The 21,935-nt window shown below is 41.0% G+C and overlaps 2 protein-coding genes across 2 annotated transcripts; both read right to left on the bottom strand.

The window, feature by feature from the left end:
• Positions 1 to 380: 380 nt before the first annotated feature.
• Positions 381 to 10,473, bottom strand: LOC311250621 (DNA-directed RNA polymerase III subunit RPC4). The gene is made up of 8 exons (XM_084342471.1): positions 9,547 to 10,473; positions 8,392 to 8,438; positions 8,117 to 8,271; positions 7,876 to 8,006; positions 4,629 to 4,728; positions 3,458 to 3,744; positions 3,022 to 3,174; positions 381 to 1,396 (listed from the first exon to the last, which is right to left on the bottom strand). The coding sequence occupies exons 1-8, from the start codon at positions 9,736 to 9,738 to the stop codon at positions 1,259 to 1,261; spliced, it is 1,203 nt and encodes a 400-aa protein (XP_084198597.1). The 5' UTR covers positions 9,739 to 10,473; the 3' UTR covers positions 381 to 1,258.
• A 4,315-nt stretch (positions 10,474 to 14,788) lies between these two features.
• On the bottom strand, positions 14,789 to 20,907 carry LOC311250219 (ectonucleotide pyrophosphatase/phosphodiesterase family member 7-like; the record flags this gene model as incomplete). The annotated part of the gene is made up of 5 exons (XM_084341795.1): positions 14,789 to 14,907; positions 15,702 to 15,921; positions 17,732 to 18,364; positions 18,471 to 18,616; positions 20,631 to 20,907. The coding sequence occupies 5 exons, from the start codon at positions 20,905 to 20,907 to the stop codon at positions 14,789 to 14,791; spliced, it is 1,395 nt and encodes a 464-aa protein (XP_084197921.1).
• Positions 20,908 to 21,935: the final 1,028 nt, after the last annotated feature.

The following is a 21,935-nucleotide window of genomic DNA, read 5'->3' on the forward strand; positions in this document are numbered from 1 at the left end:
CAATGTTTAAAACACGAGATATCAGAATAAGAAAAAAAAATTATTAAAAGGTCCCCTTGTCTATAATGTAGACACAGCCAACAGCTCTGTGTCTGAGGACCTGAGGCTGCTCATAGCATGGAAATATGATCTGCAGCCTTAAAAATGATCTTTATATACCAACCCAATGCTGATGTCATGTCATGTTCATCAGGATGAAATGATCTACTTCATCAGATGCTGCCCTTCAGTCCAGCAAAATGAAAATAGAGCAGTCTGTTACATCTGAGTTCATACAGAGGTCATTCAAGACTCTGAGAAGGTTGCTGTAATGTTAACCATTTTTCAAAGAAAAACTGTGATGAGACTTTGACAACAGATAGACATTTGGAAATCTGGTCTGTAGTTAATACAAAAACTGTTTTATTGTAACAACTTCAGTGACATCCGTATTTGTAGCTGATATGAAGTAACTCTTTGAAGCTGATGTGAAACATTTTGTCAGATGTGTGAAAAAATAAATGATGCTGAGGTAGCAAAAAAACCCAAAAAACTTCAGCTTCATGAACAGAAAAACAGTAAAACATTTTTTTTTATACTCCAAGATGACAAAAAAAATCTGTACATCAGTGCAGTAAGTTAATGAGCGGTCCAGAAATGTACATTTGCTTTGCAGCTTTTAGTCGACTAACACAACACATTATTCAGTTATCAAAGCACCTAGAAGTTAAAATGGAGTCACTCGTTCAGTCTGTTCTACATGGGTGGAACCTGTAGCCTCTATCTCGGTTCAACCACGGTCTTCTTTCTCTGGGTGGATACTCCCTGTAACTGATGATGTCTTCTGCTGGTGTCTCAAGCTCACAATCATGTTAGCTGCTGTGCTGGTGTGTGTAGGACTGACTTCTCAGTGTCACCCATCTGTGAAGTGTTCAGGTAACAATATACAAGTTGTATAGCATCCTTGCAGAAAACATGTCTGTTCTGGCAGTGTCTTTACACCAAAGAGAAAAACAAAATCTTTCAACTACTGTTTTCATAGAGTTTTCCAAATTTTCCAAATAAAAAAATAAATCACACAATCATATACATAAAAACAGGTTACGGAGGTTAACTAACATAGCTGCCTTTAAACCTCATAGCTGAGGTATGGAGAATAGACATTAGACTACCTGTCATTTACCCCAGCAGAGACCAGGAAGTCTACAGAATTCAATCAGATTGTCAAAGAGTCTGTTGGGGTTCTGTGTTCTGGTTCTGTGCAGCAGATAAGAGATGATCAGGGCCCTGGCTGCTGTGTTGCAGCTTGTCTCAGTAAAGCCTGGAAGTCCGGAGATAAGACCAGTTTGTGGTGGACGTTTCCTAACACCATCATGTCTCCAGTCCGGCCTTCAGAGAGACGGACAGACACCAGTTGCTGCAGGAGGAAGGAGAACAGATGACTTGTATGAACAGCAACAGGGTAACTTTCAATTCCAGAAAAGATTGATGGTTCACCTGTTTTTGAAAACATTTTTCACTAAAAGAAATATTCTTCAAATGACATCACTGATAAAAATGGCGATGTATATTCTTATGAAACTTAAAAAACAGCTGCCTCTTAAGAAAGTGGAGTCCAACTTCTCCCAGTTGAGTCGACATTTCAGAATTTCAGTTGAAATCAGTTCCCAAATAAATGATACAAGTGGATTTCTCTTTGAGGATGTAATTATTTATGTGATGTACAAGTGACCCTTTTAACTTTGTTTGAAGGTAGAAGACACTGCAGTTAGCAATTCTTTCTCATTTTAAACAAAGAGCGACAGAAAAAGTGATGGGAAGGTCAATGATAAGAAGACATGATGTAAATTAAAGTTGGAACCAGAAAAATGTTTGCTTTTTGGTTTGGTTTGAACTTATATGAATTTTTATATTGTTTGTGTTGTTTTTCACAATGTGAAATAAAAGATAAAAAAGTATTGATTAATCAGTAGTCTGTTAGAGTCGTTAATTAGTGATCCATTAATCCAGTGCAGCCTAATTAAAAAAATAAAAACACAAGTTAATCTTTCAAAGTGGTTTATTGAAGATGTTGCTGGATTATAAATGTAGAAAATGATAGAAGTTGTTTTCCTTTCCTGTCCTGCTGCCAGTTAGCAGCTCACTCACCTGAACATTTTGTAAATCAATAGGATATAAAATCAAAATAGAGATATCCACTGAGTCAAGTAGACTCTGATTGCTGCTCAGTGTAGATCTAACCAAATTATGCAGGAGTTTGCAGTTTACATGACATTAATAAGTTGATAAGAAGATCCTCCTGTTGGCAAATATGGAGCCCTGCTGTGTTATTTTGTATTGTTGTAAATGTAATATCTTTGACTGGACAAAACAAGTTTGATATCTCAGGCTCTAAAACATGGTGCTGGGCATGTTTTATTTTATTTCCGATAAATTAAAGACTAAACAACTCATAGATTGCTTGAATATCGTGAATGAGCTCACCAAATTTGAGTTTCCAAAATGGTTTCAAAAAAGGAACTTTATTTGATTACATTTTTAGACTCATTCTCTGTACATTGTACTGTGTATGATCGATACGTGACAATAAAACTTGATTTGGTTTAGTTTACTCAGAGGAAGTGAAATCTACAGACAGACAGTAATATATAATGTTAAGTATAAAAAAACATAATATCATGTACCTCTACACAAACATTCATGTGTACACATGTACAAAAAAGAAACCCTTACACAATTTTAAAGGAACTGGTGTCAAGCAAGGTGACAACGACAATGCTTTTTTTTAAATGAAGGGTTTGGTGTGAGTTTAAACGTGTTTAATTTCATACTTGATGCAACAATATATCCAGGCTGAAATGAAAATACTGATTTCAGAATTGATGCTTTTCGTTTAAGTCGAAAGTGACTTTGTGTGAACCTCACAGTTCATTCTGCTGTTTATAATAAAACTGTAGTAAGTTACAATACGGTGTGTACCCACACACACACACACACACACACACACACACACACACACACACACACACACACACTCAGTACCTGCAGGAAGGAAAATGCAGCTCCTTCAGAAACGTCCATGACGACATCACCCAGCTTCAGCTCCACCTTTCCTGACTTCCGGATCTGCAGTTTACCCAAAAATCCTTCTGGGCACTGAGACAGCACAGGACAGCCGTCCTTCACTGCAGCCTCCTGAGGAGAGGCAGAGACACATGACCTGGTCGTACCAAGCAGATGCTAGTTCAAACTCTGTATTAAAACAATGTGATTTTCAATGTCCCAAAGTTTGTGAAACCGCTTTGTTCTAAACTTTCATACCACTGTAGCTGCATTAGTGCGTCAAGGGTGGAGAACACAGTCTTGCTATGAAGCTCCAGAAATGTTTTGTGGACTACAAAAACTTCTTGACTTTCAATCAGCATGTGGTTGGGGAGAAAAAAATAAATAATTTGGGTGAACTGTTTCTTTAACTCACTTGCGCTTGTCCATGCGCAGGCCTCTTGTCTTCAGGCTTGCCTTCCTTCTTGGCAGCATTATCTGCTGTGGATCCATGAGCGCTGTCGACCTTCTGTTCAGGCGTTCTGCTGGGCATACAGTCAGGTAGCTGCATGAAGAAGAGCTCCTCTCTGCCAGACAGGCTGAGATCATGCAGCACTTCCACCAGGGACGGCTGCTCTGGTTTGGGCAGCTCTGTCCTGCTGTGGCCGGCTCTACTCGGAGCTCCACAGGACGGAGGTCTGAACAGAGCAGGGTTCTCTGGACCTGTTTGTTTTACAAGACAGAGGTTTTTTTCTTGGTTAGATGACTGATGGATGTGGTTAAAGCAGGCAACAGTCAATGTGAATTATAAAGCGTTTACGTGTCTTAAAAAGGCATCTGCTGACACGTGGTTACTACAGAGGTTGTCTGGGACATTAAACGTCACACCGAACACAGAGACTCTTTACAGGCCGACTTAGGCTGCAAACTATTCAACTCTTACAAACTCCTACAAAAATACATCACCATCCCTGCCGCTCTCTGTAGCTCTGTGGTAGTCCAGGCAGGCATGGAAGTCATTTTATGGTCACTTGTTTTACACACGTTTCAATCACTTATGACCACGACCCCTCTCAGTAGGTGCATGTAAACATTTGGTGCTCATACAGCCAGCATTCAACGGTGCTGAGCAAAATGACGTTTCAAGCTTGCTAGGACTTGTTCCAGAGAACCTCATTTGCATAAACCAGACGCCAAACAGAAACGCTTGTGGCTGCAAGAAATGGGCGTAATCTTGACATGAGCGTCCTCCCTGCTAACTGGTATGTGACAGTTACTTAGGGCCGCACAACTATTAAATTAACTGATTTATTAAATGAAGCACTGCGGTGCTACAAAGGTGCCCTGGCCTTAAAATCATGTTTTACAGATGTATGGCAACATGCTGCTTTGGTACAGAAACATCGCATCATCATCATTTTGATAATTATTTTCAGTGACAACAAAATACAAAAATTACCATTCCCACAAAAATGATGACGCCTATCACAATCGCAATATCTTTGAGAATAATTGCAAAATGATTTCTTGAATGTGTTCAGGCCGACTGTAAGTGGTACGACAGGAGCAGCAGGAGCAGCAGGAGGAGTCAAAGGTAGTTTTCTCACATGTTGCGGCGGCCGTCAGTGTGAAGCTGCTGCACTGACTCAGAGGCAGCTGGATGGGTTTCAACTTGGCATCATTCCTCAGGCCTGGATCATCTATGAACTGTGGGTGCAACAGATAATATTGCTTACAAACATTGTTGAGATGGTGGTGATTATTATCATTATGAATGGGAATAGTAATCAAACCTCACTGGTCAACAGCTTTGTGCCTGCAGATGAGACAGAAACCAGCCTCATTACACTCTATAGAAAAACAACTGAGCACTCTTCTGTACTTCAGGAGAGTATAAAGAGGATAAGCACACACCCCTACATGTATGTGTGTTTGATTGTTGTTGTTGTTGTTGTTGTAATATCCTCAAATTGTGGCATTTGTTTATGTTAATTCTACTTGTTTTACTATCACTTCATATCTTCTTGTTTTTCTGTTTAATGGCAATGACAAGGCTGTTAGCACGTCATCCTTAATTTTCATCTGCTAATCTTCTTAGGTTACCTGTTTGGTCTTATATCTTGAGTTGTCTGTTCCTTCTTACTGTCTGTCTGTATTTTATTTCTATGTTCAAGACCCCAGGAAGACTAGATGCACACTCATGTGCTTCTGATGGGAATCCTAAAATAAATGACATTGGCCGCGTTTCCCAGATTCAATCGTTCTCAAGGACTTAAGAAAGCTCTTAAGAAGGGTTCGGCTAAGAAGGAGCGCTAAGATACGGGTGTTTCCCAGATGCGTTCTTAGGAGAACCTTAAGATCAAGCCAAAGAAGCTTCTTAAGAAGCTCTTAGTGGGAGCTGTCCACCGCGGTGCTGCTGAAACTGAATCAATCGATGCCAGGCAAATCGATCACCCACCTCTTTATCAGCGCATAAGTGTGTGTGGGGGTGTGGGTGTGTCTGTGTGTGTGTGTGTGTGCCAACAGGTGTATCCAAGTAGTAATCAAGCCCATTAGCGCATATATACCCCCGTGGATATAGGCACACACATGTGAGAATGGAAGAAACCGGCAGCAAAAGAGGCAAGCGGGCACCGGCGTTTACAGCGGAGGAGATGGGCGTCTTAGAGGACGAGGTCTGGCATCACCGTGATGTTTTATTCGGGGGAACAAGGGGTAAAAAGAACATCACGGTGAAGAACCGTGTCTGGCAGGCCATAGCCGAAAAGATGTCCCCCTCCAGCCCGTGTGGCCTGCGTGACTGGGGTGCTGTGAGGAAGAAGTGGCAGGAGTTCCAGAGCCAAACGAAAAAGAAGAGTGCGAAGGTGAGGAGAGAATCCATGGGCACGGGTGGTGGAGCACCGGGTGGGACGACCCTCACTCCTGACGAGGAGAAAGTCCTCTCCATCATCGGGAAGACGGCCTCTGAAGGCATTAGGGGGGGCATCGATGTTCAGGGGGACGAGGGGCTCTCAGAAAGTGATGATGAAGAGCAGCCATCCGGGAGCGGAGCAGGGACGTGCACGCCCCCAGGAGAGGACGACCCCCCACAACCGTGCCCTGTCCCCGCGCGCCAACCAGCAGGGCCCGGTGTCCGCATGCAGGGAGGCTTAACAGGGCGGCCCGCAATGACGACCTGCACCTGCAGCGAGACGCTGGTGCGCCTGGAGAGGGAGAAGCTGGTGGTGCTGCGGGGAATAGAGAGCCAACTCGAACGACAAACTGCCCTGCAGGAAGAGTTGGTCCGGATAAAGCAGGAGAGGTTGGAGCTGCACTGGAGACAGCTGGCGCTTGCCGAGGCGCAGTTCAACCGTCCCTCCACCTCGGTTCCAATCATCCTTCCCCAGAATTCAGGTACGGGGCATTTCTATTTTTTCTGCATTACGCAATGTATCCCGTTCAATTTCACTAATCAATCTCCCTTCATTGCAGGTGATGCAGACGCCCAGTAAGGACCCCCTCCCTGACATATGGTTTCAATAAACGACTTTGGTTTCCTTTTCAACCATGTATTGTGTGGATCATTTTGGATTGAAATGAGGGTGTCAAACCTAGCAACAAAAAGTCCCAGGCAATTTGTAATTTATCTAAGCGTAGGTTCATGATGTGTGCGTGATGTGCGCCCTGACGCACGTGCTTCTCACTACTCTCAGCACAGCATGTTTTGCCGCTAATTTCCCACTCGTTACCTCGTCACCTCAGAAACGCGGATACTGTATGCAACAATACTTCCTTAACATTCCAGTGCCAGACTTTCAGGTAAAGCACCCGGACACTGCAGCAATAAATTATAGTGTGCAGGACGTTACATGTAGCCTACATAGCCTACGTATCCTAATACTTCATGATTGCACGTCACATGTGTGCTTCATAGTGTTACCTGTCATTCTATTCTTTATGTTAGTAAACTATATTCTAAAGTGAAACAGATGAACCTGCTGGTTTCTTTAGGCCTCAGTAATTATAGGATCGGTTAGTATTTGATGTTAATTAATGTTCTGTGTTCTTCTTCACATCATAAGATCACACACACAATTCAGATTCAGTAAAACAGCACTCCAAAATAGTTTGGAGTGAAGCAGCTGTCTTCATAAATCCTGAGATACTGTCTAAAAATATTTATTTCAGGAGATAAAAGTTTAATTGAGAGTTTCCTCTTCAGCTTTTGGTTTAATTTATCCTTAAATGTGCCACAATATTTGTTACAGTGATATTACTGCATGCATTGAAACATTTAAAATAAGTGAAAGCAGCCTCTCTAATTATAAAAGCAGAGCGTACGTTTGTTTTGAACCCGCCGGTGTTGGCCCATCTTATTATCTGAATAATTCATAATAAATATCAGGAAACACACTGCGCTGTGACATCAGACCAGCTTTTTGTTGGTATATGGCACAGCTGCGTTCTGCTGGCTCAAGATGCATGGCACCATCAATGCATCTGACCACACCTCACTTTATGAACAACACTCTCAGGGGCGCAAAGGTGGGCGCATGTACATTTTCCATTTACACAAAGAAAACTGCGTCAGTCTGAAACCAGCAATGACACCCGCACTGCGCTGTGCGCTACTTTGCGCCAGGCGTACGATAGAGCCCTATTTGTTCTTAAAGTATGACCACCACAAGAACAAATATTAATGGGAACATTACAGAAAATTGCAGATGAACATTTAATAACCATGAATTCACTTTACAGACACTACCACTGACCATACATGGTACAGTCATAAACTAGGTTTCCTCCTAGTCTTGTTTTAAGATAGACTATGTGAATCTGTCCTTCAAGGTATGGCAGCACGCAGGAAGTACTCACATCATCCCTCTGTAGTTTACTGAGTATCTCATCTTCATCTTCATCCTCCTCTGACTCCTTCCTCTCTTTCTTCACCAGTTTACACACAGTAGAGGAGGTGGAGTCATGCAGGTCTGAAGCACCACGCCAGCCTGAACAGAGAGACACGTTCAACAACATGCATCTGTAACTAAACATGTCATGTGGTTGCTAATATCTGACTGAAAAAGACCTGAAGTTAGAGAAAAGAGAGGCTGAGCACCTGTTTTGCGTACAGTGTCGGCAGGACCCTGTTCAAAGATGGAGTGAGACTGGATGGTCTTCGGCCTCTCTCTCCTCCTCCCTCTGTTCTCTCTCATCCTCTCATTCCTGTCTCTTCTCTCCTTTTTTGGAGCCACATGGACCTCTTCCTTTACCCTGGTGAACCATCAGACATGATGTATATAATCATTAAACACTACATACTGACAGCAACAAATGTGAAATGCATTCAATATTGAACAGAAGACTGAAAACATTGTACTGACGGTCACTCACTCATCTTTGCTTTTCCTCACAGCGTGGACGTTTGGCTCAAAGGTTTTCTTTGGGGAAAGAAAAGAAATATAAAACACTGTTAATGCCAAGTATTTGACAAATAGATAGAACATTTAAGATACTATAAACTATTTCAGACTCAATATTACTGGTTTATAACAGTATTATGCATGTTGGTGATGATATCTCTGTTTTTTTCCAACTAGCAGAATAAGGTTTTTTAACTGTGACCATCTTATTAGCACCTACATTAAAGTGACCACCAAACCAAATGAGAGTGTGTTATTGTGACCCCTGACCTCCCTGTGAAGGCAGGAGATGCGTTCACTCACAGTGTCACATTATCATTTTAATTCATTTACAGACAAACAGAACTGTTACAGCCTTATTTCAGTGGTGGAATGTAACTAAGTACATTTGCTCAAGCACTGTACGTAAGTACAATTTTTAGGTATTTGTACTTAACTTGAGTATTTCCATTTTCTGCTAATTTATTCTTTTACTTAACCACAATTTAGAATCTAACATTTTCCATTTAACCGTCTTCAACAAACTGAAAGTCCAGTTGTCTACGATACAGCACTTAGTTATAAGTTATAATGCATTAGAGACCAAAGGGTCATAATGTTTTATGATTTTTGTCATAAAGTGTTATAACTATGATTATACGTCCCTATAGACACGTTATAACATATTACAAGTCTTTTTTTTAATAAAGAATTATAATGTATCAAAGACATAGGCTTCATAGAAAGTATTACCAAATAACATAATGTAAACAATGATAACGTAATATTAAGATAAAACATCATTAAAGAGATGAACATATGTGCATCAGTTATTCTAATCCAATCAAATGATATCAGTTATTCTGAAAAATGCCATTCTGCATAATGAGTACTTTTACTGCACCTCTCTGTACCTGTCACCTGCAGCTGTAAGGACTTCAGACTGGCTGCACTGTTACAAAACTAACTGTAAAAAAGAGGATTTACCTTAAAATGTAATTATCATCCTGTCTTCTCTTTGTTCAGAATAATCTTCATACTTTTTTATTGGCTTTATTCTTCCTGTATTACTATCATGCGAGTTTAAGATGAAGTGTATGGTGTCCAGTCTGTCAGTGCTTTGTTACACAGGTGTGCTATTTATTACCTTTGGTTTTTTGAGCCCCCCTCCCAGTGTCAGGTCCCTGGTTCTAAGGGACGTCAGTCTTCCAGGTGGGTTGGGGGAGGACAGACTCCTGACCCGGCCTGGGAGTCTTCTGCCCGGTGCCAAACTGAGTCCGGCTCCGCTGCTGAGGCCGGAGGGGCCGGGAACACTGGCTGTCTCCCCCGGGTCGGTCATCCTGTGGCATCAGTCCTCCTTGTGATATTTAACGGTGCTGCTGTCCTTCTGTGAGACGTCTCACATGACGACACGCTGTCTTATGTTGTCCACATGAACAAGTGAGCAGTCTGAGACTAGCTGTGCTTCTATATTGGTACCAGACCCGTTGAGTCTCTGCCAAGTGAGTCTTTACATGTCTCTTCTCACTGACACTGTCCTCCAACACAACCTCTCTCTTTCCGTGTCTCTTTCTGTCTATCAGATAAATATAATATGAAACAGTTCATTTACCATAAACACCAGGTTTTTCCTGCAGTCTGAGCGGAGCAAAGTTACAACAGATTACTATCCTCCATTTTGTTCGCACCCGCGGTCAGTAAACAGACTGCGCCACAATGTTAAACTGTACGGTACATTCACGAAGACAGAAACGGTTCCGTTTGAGCGAACCGGGACAGCATCAGGCAGGAGTTCTGTTCGGCCTCGTTGCATTGAACGGTATCCTTCATAAAGGCTGCAGACAAATAACGTCTCATCTGTGACACATCCTACTGGACGGAACCCAGTGGAGTCTGCTGGCGGTGGGTGGATGTAGAAAACAGATACTACTGAGTGAACATGTCAAAATCATTGTGACGGTGCTGTTCGTCCAGCAGGTCCGTTCTGCCGCCTGTTTGATCGCTCCAGTGGATGTTGGTCTGCAGGTCCTGTTTACTTCCTTCTGCACTGCTATTGTTGTTCTTGAACGGTACTACACATGAGTCGCCACCAGAGGGCGCTGTTTGTCTGTACACGCAGGAGTCGCCACCAGAGGGCGCTGTTTGTGTGAACACACAGGAGGACCAACTCCTCAGGTCAGGACTCTGCTGTCCACTTACATCTGAAGGAGAAAAATCATTCCTTTGAGGACAACAATGTTAACATGTTGTCCAGAGAAGACAGATGGTTTGAAAGAGGAGTAAAAGAATCCATCTATGTCAAACTGGAACGACTGTCTTTGAACAGAGGAGGTGGCCTGAGACATTACTTATCACCCACCTACAATGCTGTACTGAGTTCTCTCCCCAGACAGCTTAACAACCATTCACACCTGGGCTCACCTAGCACTAGCAACCCGCATGAAGGCCGGTTGGACCAACGACCCACAAGTGGCCCTAACGACTCTGAAACTCAGAGCTCACACGTGTCCTTAACGACTCTGTAAGGACACTCCCACACAGAGTTTAAAAGCCTGCAGCTCCCCTCCAGTTAGTTAGAACTGAAGAAGCCTCTTGGATGAGAGGTGAAACATCTTCAACAAACTGAAACATGTCCAGCTGTCTACGATACAGCACTTAGAAGTTATAATGCATTAGAGACCTAATGACATTATGACCCTCTCATAATGTTTTATGATTATCAGAATCAAAATCAGAATTCCTTTATTTCTGTGCCACAGCAGCCAAAGGATAGTAATATTACAATAAACAATAACAATAATTAAAAAAAGCAACAGGTGAAGTTATGACTGTGTGGCCCTGATAATGAAATGGATGGCTAGGCTAGAGAGCAACATCATCTGGATAAATGTATGGTCAAAGCATTTATACATTGAGTTACAAGTTATGACATAATTACTAAAAGCCTGATTAATGTTTATTGGTCATTTAAATAGTTTGAATAGAATTGTCTATAGGTTGATATGTTATGTAATCGGTAATTACTGTGCAGAGGGGCTAGCTACTCTTATTATTATTATTATTATTATTATTATTATAATTATTATCAGATTGACTGATTTTTGCCTCTTATTTCATTATATATATCTCCCAATCAAGAGCAGAGCAGCCCAAGCAGCCACAACTGTCCGTCCTGGGAGAGGGATCCTCCCCTGTGACTCTTCCTGAGGTTTCTTCCATCTCCTTTTTTCTCCCTGTTAAAAGGTTTTTTCCTCAATATGGCAAGTTTTTCCTCAGTCTAATCGAGGGTCTAAGGACAGAGGATGTCGTTCACTGTACAGTTTGTAAATCCCATTGAGGCAATGTGATTGTGATTCTGGGCTATATAAACAAAATTGATTTGATTTGATTTGATTTGTACTTCTCTCGAACCCTTCAAAGGGAAATAAGACGGCGCTTCTCTAAAGACTGGTATAATACACATACGTACATGACTGGAATACTCTCAGAGTAAAGACTCTGCCTACTGTTATGCCAGCCAACACTTCAGTCTCCCCTCCTCAGATGATTCAGTATTCTGAAGAGGGGTTAAAAAATTGGAAAACGGCAACCTACAAAGATGGGGCCAAAAGAAGGCCATGCGAAATCTGAAGCACATACTAATACTATGTTAGCATGGGCAGAATATGAAAAGTCAACTGCAAGCACATCCTCAGCTCTCTCAGCCTCCTTAAATGCAGGATATGATAAATCAGTGAGGGAAAATAGAGACAGTACATTAAAACTGTTGGAGAAACCCTACACAGAGCATTGCACAGAAAGGAAAAGAAATAAAGGACATTTCCTCTCTATTATGGAACTGCTTGCCAAGCACGATCCCATAGTAAAAAAAAAAGACAAGTCAAAGAAATATCACATACCTTGGGCATGCCACACAAAACAAAATTATTGATTGTCTGGCTGAAATGGTCCGCACCTCAGTAATTAGTGAATTTGCTCTTCAGCATTTTTGGTTGATGAGACCAGAGACATAAGCAAGAAGGAACAGATGTCCCTCGTTATTCAATACTTAGACTTAGACTTCTTTTATTTGTCATTCAAATGGCACCTTACAGCGCAGGTCAGAACCAAATGTCGTTGCAGTTGGCTACTATTACAATGGGTCAGTATGTGAAAGCTTCCTCACCTTGGAGCAGCACAGCGCCTGGATGCTGCAGCACTTTCACAGAAAATTGTTCAAATATTGCAGAAGTATGGTCTTGACTACAGAAACCACCTAGTAGGGCAAGCATATGATGGATGAGATGAGAGTCATGAGAAAGAACACAGGTGTGCAAGCACACATTAAATCAGAGGCCCCATTAGCTTTTTATGTTCACTGCAATGCACATTGCTTAAGTTTAGTATTAGCTGACAGGGTGAAATGCATCCCTGAAGCCTATTGTTTCTTCTCTCTTTTGCAGAAACTGTATGTCTTTGTGTCAGGGTCATATGAGCACCAGAGATGGCTTGAGGTACAGAGGGAGATGTTTCAGGGGCCCTGAGAGAGTTACAAAGGCTGACAGAGACACGGTGGACATGTAGGTACAACGATTACCAGACAGTGAGACTGCCAGCCATCATACGTCTACTGAAAGAGATATCTGAAGAGAGAAATGGTGACACAGCTGTAGAGGCACGAGGTCTATTAGACCAACTACATCTCAAGTTTGTTGGCCTCCTTGCAACATTCACCAGTGTTTTTGGTGAGATCAAATATCTGTCAGATATTTTACAGTCCCCAAAGCTCAGTTTGGTTACACTTGTTGACTCTCTTGTTGACACATTGGACAGCTATAGAGAGGACTCTCTCTTAAATGACACTTGGGACAGTACTGAGACCCTTGCAGAGCAATGCAACATCAGTGTTGCACCTCTAGGCCGTCAGGTCATACGAAGCTCTAGGCTTGAAGGGCATTACATATCCACTCCAATAGTTCAACGACAGGTCAACACAGAGAAGGAGTCTTTTAGACTGGTTCATTCATTCCAATTATTGATGTGCATCTCTGTGAGGTGAAGAGATTTTCTAAAGAAAATTGTGTCGTAATAAGGGATGCAAGCCTTGAATCACTGCAGTCCCACAATTTGTGAGAAAGATGTAGTGTTTCCATTTGCCTCACAATACAACTGCAGCACTGAGGATTTATAGGGAGGTGTTGCACCAGATGTTTAAACTGTGCAAAATTGCACTTGTATTACCTGTGAGCACTGCATCATATGCACTGTTCCTGTGCTAAAGTTAATCAAGACTGTCTTGAGAAATACTATGACTGATGAACAATTTAGGAGCGTTAAGTGTAGAGCCGAGAAGGGCTAGGGCCATAAATCTAGATGATTTTGTGGATGTGTTTGCCAGAAAACACAGCAACAGGCGAGTAAAACTGTAGTGAAGAGAATACAGCCTGATGAAGCAGGATGTGAGTATGAGAGACTTGATGTTCTTTGAAATAAGTTGAAAAAAATGTGTGCATATATCGGTATCAGCAAGAGTTGGAAATTATCGGCATAGCGGATATCGCGTTGGTAAAATGTACATTTGCCATGTTAATGCTTTTTTGTTTTACTTTTCATTTTTAGGTTGACTATATATAACATATTATCGTTTACAGTAGGCTTGTTCCCAGGAAATGTTTTGTTCCTTCCAATAAATGGACTCCTTCAAATGAAGCTGTATATTTGTTTGTTTAAGGAAAAGGACAACCTGCCTAATTGAAAAACAATAAATTGCCTAACACATTTATATACAGATACATAACATTACAACAAGAGTGTTGTGGAACTCAAAATGTTAACTGTAGCAGTATTAGGCTGTGCACATCAGATCATTATTAACATCAAATGTAATGACCCTGGGGTGAGTCAGCCTCCCAGTGAACACAGCTGGACACCAGACTGAGACTGAACACGGTGTCTTAGACCAGCAGAGGTCAGTTTGAAGACCAGCCACTGCTTAACAATATGTTGATGATGATCTTTATTTGAAGAATACAGTTTATAGGGGACAGCACATCTTAAATTTCCAAGTCAGGCAGGGCAAAATACTCACGTTTCACTTGTTTATTTACTCACATCACAATAGATAGATACTTACGTATCAGCACAGAGCAGTCTACATTAATTAGCTGAAGCTCATTTAAAACATAAAACTGATAGAATTTTTCATACAAAGTGATGGAAGCTGCTAGACACTAACACTGCCCGATTAAAAACACAAGTTAATTCAAAGTAAATTGTTTTTCTTCCACTCTGTAAATTGCAGAATTCTTCGTAGGTGTTGTTTTGAACCAGAATCAGCTTGAGACACAGCAGTACGCATTCTCAGGTAATAGTAAAATGTTCCCAAATTTGATAAAAGATGTCCAGTTTCATTACGCCCTGGTCCCTTTCGACATGTTGCAGATTATGGCAATGATGAACACAAGCACAAGAACACCAACCAAGGCTGACAGGCCAATCAGCACTTCCATCTGATAATTCTCTGGATTGGCTGGAACAGAAAATGTGCATACAAACAGATAAGATAGCAAAATTGGCCAAGCAAGCAAGTAGCAGGCAGGAAAACCTACATTAAATTACTTAGGCTTAATACATTTGCTTCCAAGTCCAGAGATCAATAACCTTCTACACTGATAAGATATACCTTTACAGCTGTTAGATAATGTAATACAGCCAGTGTGATGTCAGGGCTGAAGTCAGAGGAGTACTGTAATAAATGTTACCTTTGGTTTTTATTGACACAAGATAGATTAGATTAAAGTTGAGCTGAAATTAAAAATGCCCTTTAACAGATTTTAAGATCACATCCACTTTGACTTTGACTTTTGATTTACCAGTTTCCTGATGAACAGATGGCTTACTTGTTGCTAAAGATACTGCTAACAGCAGCAAACTGTAACAGGCCTCAAGTGAACACAGCCAGTCTTCAGACCAAACACAAATTTCAAGACCATAAGCCAAAAAAGTCTTCCGGCTTCCAGGTTTACTTCCTACTTATGCTGCGACCTATGTTCACCTCAATATCCCGGATGAAGCAGTTTACCTGATGTTAAACTTTAAGTGTAACTGTATAAAAAATCCTGTATAGATGTTCCATGTCTGTGTAGCAAGACATATATATGAAGGAACTATAAACTTTCATTTCATTATGCTGCCTTGTTGTATGATGACAGATAAGTTGGTAAATTAGAACAAAGTTGTGTTTCATTGTACCATTTGAGAACAACATTCTATGTATTGTAAATTGTCAATCACTAAATTATTGGGACAAGTACATATACTTACTGGAAACCAGCATGTGTTTGGTATGCTTCAGGTGTCCATCGTTGATCTCTGGGTTTATCCCCAGTAGATGGCACATCAGTGGATACACGTTGACCAGGTCAAAGGGATCTGCCAACATGTTTTTCTCGAAGTCCGGCCCCACGGCCCTGAAGAAGGCTTTCATGTCCATGTCTTCATTATCAAAGCCATGCTCTCCTTTGTTGTAATTCACAGGGAAGAACTACACAATACACAGAAATCAGATGTATTATGAGAAACAGTCATAAAATATTTTTGGGTTCTATTGCTATTGTTTGATAGAATATAAAACAACTAAGGGTCAGAGATAGGAAGTGACAAGTAACAAATATCTCAAGCCAGGCTTCTAAAGTCTAAGGGCCGGATCTACTAAAGGTTTGCGTTTATTAAAACGTGTGCAAACTGCTTGCACACGCAAAAAAAAGTACAAACTGATTTACTAACAGTGCGCAAAAAGGGTTGTGTCTGTCAATGGTGCAAAATAGAGTGTCTGCATTCAGTTAGTACGTTTGCAGTAATATGCAACATGGGGCGTTTACACGCAATTGTGCGTGTTGTGGGTGGAGAAAATATAAATATGTTAATTTAGCACACGCAAAGTGATTTATCAAACCGGAAAGCAATTTTGCCAATAGCAACTGCGTCCATATTTAACACGTCTCAAAGGGAGGTGCAAACGGTTTGTATGCGTAATTGCGCACACATGTCTGCCGTTATTGTTACAAGAAGGAGACGCCGAAACAATGGAAAGAGACGCCGAGAACGCATTTTTCACCCTCGTGTGAACATTTTTGGGATGAATGAGGAAACTATCATTAGAAAATATCGTCTATCCAGCCTTGCGATTTTGGAGCTGTTGGAGGAACTCAGAGCGGATTTGGAGCCAGCTACGAGAAGGTGTCACGCAATACCTGCAATAACAAAACTCCTTGCAAGTTTACTATTATTATTATATTTATATTATTATACGCCAATTTTTCTTTTGTTCTTCTTCTGATGTCTTGGTATCTCCTCTTCACTTCATCCACTGTTCGCCTGTTTGTTCCAACAGCATTAACTTTTTCACCGATTTTCTCCCACACGGCGTTCCTTTGCGCGACCGTCAGATTCCTTTGCTGCAGCTCATTGAAATGTTTATTCGCTTCCTCTACCAACACTTCTAATTCCAAAGGGTCGAATTTCACTTTGCGCTTTCGCTCTCTCAAACTCGCCATGCTGAAAACCAAGAAACACGCTAAACCATCATTTAAATAGCAGGTCTCCAACACGTTTGCACCTGTTGTCATTAACGCAGTCACTCTTAGTAAATCGCCCGCAAACCGTGGTTCAACCCCACATGCAAATTTCTAGATTGCCCATGCAGATTAGTACAAGCAATTTGGGATCTTAGTAGATCCGGCCCTAAGTGTCTTAGATGACTAGCACCAACATGATGATATAGTACTTTTTAATTTAGATGCAGTGATAAAGGCCTGATACAAGCCTGGACTGTGCGCAAGTGTATCTATGCTGGAAGATCGACGGCACCAGTAGTGTTTGTGCTTTTACATCCAAATCAAACTAAATCTGAACCAGATACAATCCTCCTGAACTGCGTTGAATATGAGTTATTCACTGCCTGGCTTTGGTGACCAGTTGTCTCTTTTCAAGATAATCTATTAACATTGATGTTTAAATATCATTTAGTTGTTATTGACTAATTCAGTTATAATTTTGGACTTGGTTATACGTCATTTAGTCAACAACCCAGAAGGCAGAAAGAGATGGAGGACAGCAGCCGCAGGGAAAGTGCACCCAATGGTGCATCAACGCATAGTAAGTGGTGTGCATTCTTAATACTACTGTTACACAAAGTACAGCACCTTTTTTTAAATCCTCCACAGAAAGGCTTTAAGCAGTTAGGGTGCACACAACATTTGTCAAACATAGCGTTCCCCACAATTCAAATACACTTCCTGAACTCTCACCACACTGAATGTGAGCTACATGCAGCAAACTGTACATTCCCTCACCCCATTGACAATGTATCCAGGGTCAGCAATGAGGATGAGGGGCAGGATTCGAGGATGGTTACTGTAGTGCAGTCTATGTGGCATCCTCTCCTTTTTATACACATGAAGGTGAGGATGGCTTCCTTTCAGAACCTTGTAGACTTTCTCCAACATCCCCTCTTTAGGAAGCAGCATGCCAACAGGACCATAATCCAACAGCTGGAACTGGATGTCCTTGAAGCTGAAGCCAGGAATCTTAGAGAGGATGATCTCCTCAACTTGTCCACCCCGTAGAACTGTACTCATCCCGTGGTCGGCAGTGATGATAATGTTGAGCCTGTCAGTTAGGCCATGGTCTTGGATCTTGTTTCGGATGTAGCCGACAGTACGGTCCACTTGCTGGACCATCTTTCGGCGTTCTGGGGAATCTGGTCCATATTCATGTCCTGCCAAATCTGGTTCTCCAAAGTACAGTGAGACAAAGTCCAGGTCCTCTTTGTGGAACCACTCTCCAATCACCTTGTCAATGTTCAGCCTCCAATCTGTCTCGTTTGAATGGTCATAGAAAGGAGGTTCCACTTGGCTAACCATCACAGTCTCTTGTCTGTAGGTGGCTGCTGTGCCAGGGAAATGTAGGGAACCTGTTTTTAAACCCTAGAATAAAATGAAAAAAAAAAATATTCATGGATTTAAAAATACTATAGCAAGATAACACAGGAAATGTGTGAGGTAGACAAACAGAAAGATGTATCTAAAGAACCTGTCTCTGTGCTGTTATCCAGATGGGTAAGCTGCCATTGTCCCAGTATGAATCAACAAACTGAGCCTGGTAGTACTGCTTCTTCTCCTGAGTGGTCGTGTTGAACCATATGTTGTGGATTACTCCGTGATTCTCGACATAACGTCCTGATGAAAGAAAAAACAAACAAAAAAACAGGTAAAGAAACTGGTACAGGTTTAAATGCAAACTTTTATCTGTTTGACCTGTGGGCCACTGACATTGTATAAGATTCATGGACTGCTAATACTGGATATAGATACTGGATGTGAATGTGCAATAAATGTATTGATTTCATACATTAGACTCTTGTGTTGATCCTTTTCTAAAAGAATCAACACAATCCAGCCACTATGCACAACAAAATGTTTGACACCATGCAAATATGGTGTCCCCAACCTTTAAAGCATCATGGCAGTCCTGCAGTGTCAGACATTTCCAAATTCAACATCACAATCTAACCATCTAAAATAGTCCATTTTATTTCTTTTGACTGCTTCTATGGGCACCGATTATAGAAGGGTTTATTAATTGTATACAATGTTTTGTGTCTATTTTCTGTCTAGTTTTGTCCATTAAAAACTTAAAATTGATGCAATGAGCTTGTAATGGTAAAAGAGATACATCTTAGTTGGAAATTAAACATAACTTAAATTATATAATACACAATGCAGGTAACACAATAAGAGTTCCACACTACGCAAAGTTTTCAATTTGCAAACAATGAAAAAATACAATCTTCATTTCCAAATATTGGCTCTAAAGAAGGCCTTTCATGCTTTTTGCTTGAACTGTAGGTTCTTCAGCATGCTTGAAAGTACAGGGTGAGGCCAGGGATGTGGTCCTTTAAGCTTCTTCAGAAGAATCCCAGCAAGCTCCTGGGGATGCTAAAAAATGTAAACCTCTCAAGGTCTCGCCTGGCGTCTTGTGCCTGATACACATTTGTGAAGCATCTTTGAAAGTTGCCCCAACAACCAATACTGTTTTCCGTCAACAAAGATGAACACTGTGATCCTTCCTCATCACTGATTCTTTTGTCCTGCCATGGAAAGTAGGCCCAGCCAACCTATGGAACAGTGATTGCTGGTTAGGACCTGGTCATAAGATGTTTACTTTGCGATGCAGCTGGATTCGCAAAATCATGTGGTTACATGATTTTGCGAAGCCATCTTGGCAGTCTGCAACCTCATCGGGCGGATGGTACACACTGTGGCCCTACTACCTGAAGCAGTTACAGTCAACCAATTGAAAGCAGACTGAGCATGACATCATCAGGGCAATTCAGCCCAGCTGGTGCTGCAGCAGTCACCAAAAAGAAAAAGGAAAAAAATCATTTAAATTAAATTATCAAAACTCTCACCTCATGTAATTTCTTTTTTATCCAAGCAATGTTTTGGAACACAAAGGATCCTGTTTCAAATGTACTGCGCAACAGGAAGAAAAATAACACACTGCGTACATCAATGCATGAAATATTACAACCACTCATGCCTAATCAAACAAACGATAATTTATCTTAATGAATTTTAGTTGTTATTTCATATTTTGATAATGAAATTATAGCTCATAATTCCCCTGATACAGTAGGTGATACAGTAGGTGGCTCTATACCGCTTAAAAGTTGGTTTTCTATCCAACACTAACACAGAAAAGATGAGGAAGACGAGGGGGAGGTGGAGTAGACTGACAAGGACAGCACACTGGCAGTTTAAAGAGGTTGTTGCTCATATGGACATTTTTTAAAGTTTCAGAGAAAGATAACAATAATGCAATTTGCGATACACATTCTGCAAAGATTCCAAGACGAGGAAAAAAGTCCAAGTTTTAACACAGCAAATCTTGTAAGTCACCTAAAAAGTGCTCCACCTCCGTCTACATTATTGCCTATTCAACAGGCATTTGAAAACTGCAGGAAGTTTTCTAAATGTAACCCAACGACCAAAGTGACTACCGACAAAATGTAGTATGTATTTGTAGTCTAATTGAAATACATCCATTTTGTGCATCCATGGTATTTATGACATCAGTTATTATGCATACACTATAAACCAAAGTCCGATCCATTTGAAAAGCTGTGAGAGATAAATGTGAATACTGCCATTTTGCTGTTTAAAATATTAAGTGCTCAACTGTTGTTTTTACCTGTCAGCATTGTGAAGTGAGAAGGGCTGGTAATGGTGAGGAAGGGTGGGGTAACATAGGCTGCCTTCACCCCATCCTGGGCCATCTTATCCAGATTGGGGGTTTCAACATCTCGGTCATAGTCCCAGCGGAAGCCGTCAAAAGAGATGAGCAGTAGCTTGTTTCTGGTGGACGCCATGGAAACTGACTGCAGCTCAGAAACAGAGTCCCGTGGTGGGGCAGCAGCACAGGGAGAGCTTGCTATGAGGCTGAGGACAGCAAGGCAAAGCAGCAGCATGCCTGAAGATTTAGTCATTCCAATTTATTTAGACTTTTTTCAGCTGTTTTGGCTTCGGCTTCCCTACAATTTAATAATTTAAATCTTGCCACTACAACCTCAGTGTCCTAAAAGAAGATCTTATTCCTCTAACTGCAATACTGTAACTGAGACATACCCTGAGCCAATTATGAGACTGTATTGTGACATATGAGTGGATACACCTTTATATGGGCCAGCCCTTATCTACCCAGAAACAGCAGACAGGTTGTATACCTTTATTAGTTTAAAGCAGTAATATAATATGGTGTGTGTGTGTGTGTGTTTTATGTGTTGTGTGTTTGTTTGAAAAAGATATAGAGATTGCTACAAATAATTCTGAACCCTTCTTAACCCATTGTTGAAATGATTATCCAGTGCTGACATATTTATACTCGTAAATATGTATGTATGTGTTCTGATTGATGTCTCACAGTATTTTAAATATATTTGGTCACATTTTTAAGCCATTTCTTTAGACTACACTTGCACCTGCACCAATTAATAATGAGAGATCCTACATATAAATAAAACAGCATAAACAGTGAATTTTTACTCTGTATTTCCTCTAAAAAAACAAAAAACAAATCAATTCTAGCCTGCCAAACTGAACCTAACGGTGAGCCCCACTTTGGGAATCCCTTTAAGATTTAAAATTTAAGGTTTAGGCTAACTGGCACAGAACTGTGACAGTAATAGATCATATCTTGGCTATAAGGGAGGAAATAGTGATTTATCAACAAGACCTCTTCATTCACCAGCTGTAATCCTGGCCTTGAACGAACAGAAATGATGTTTGAAATGTTTCTTTAAACAATGAGCCCCACTTACCATACTGTAGGAGACTACAGAGTCACTTAACCCCTACAACAAAATCCCATAATGATCTCAACCTCTCATGCAAGACTTGTGAAAAAACTATATAATGATGCCAAACTTAAAAGAAGATCATGCACCACAACAACAAATTGGATATACAATACTTCCAAAGGACCAGCAGGTGGCGACTG

This window comes from Pagrus pagrus, assembly GCF_965226575.1.
Source record: "Pagrus pagrus genome assembly, chromosome: 21".
Taxonomy (NCBI): domain Eukaryota; kingdom Metazoa; phylum Chordata; class Actinopteri; order Spariformes; family Sparidae; genus Pagrus; species Pagrus pagrus.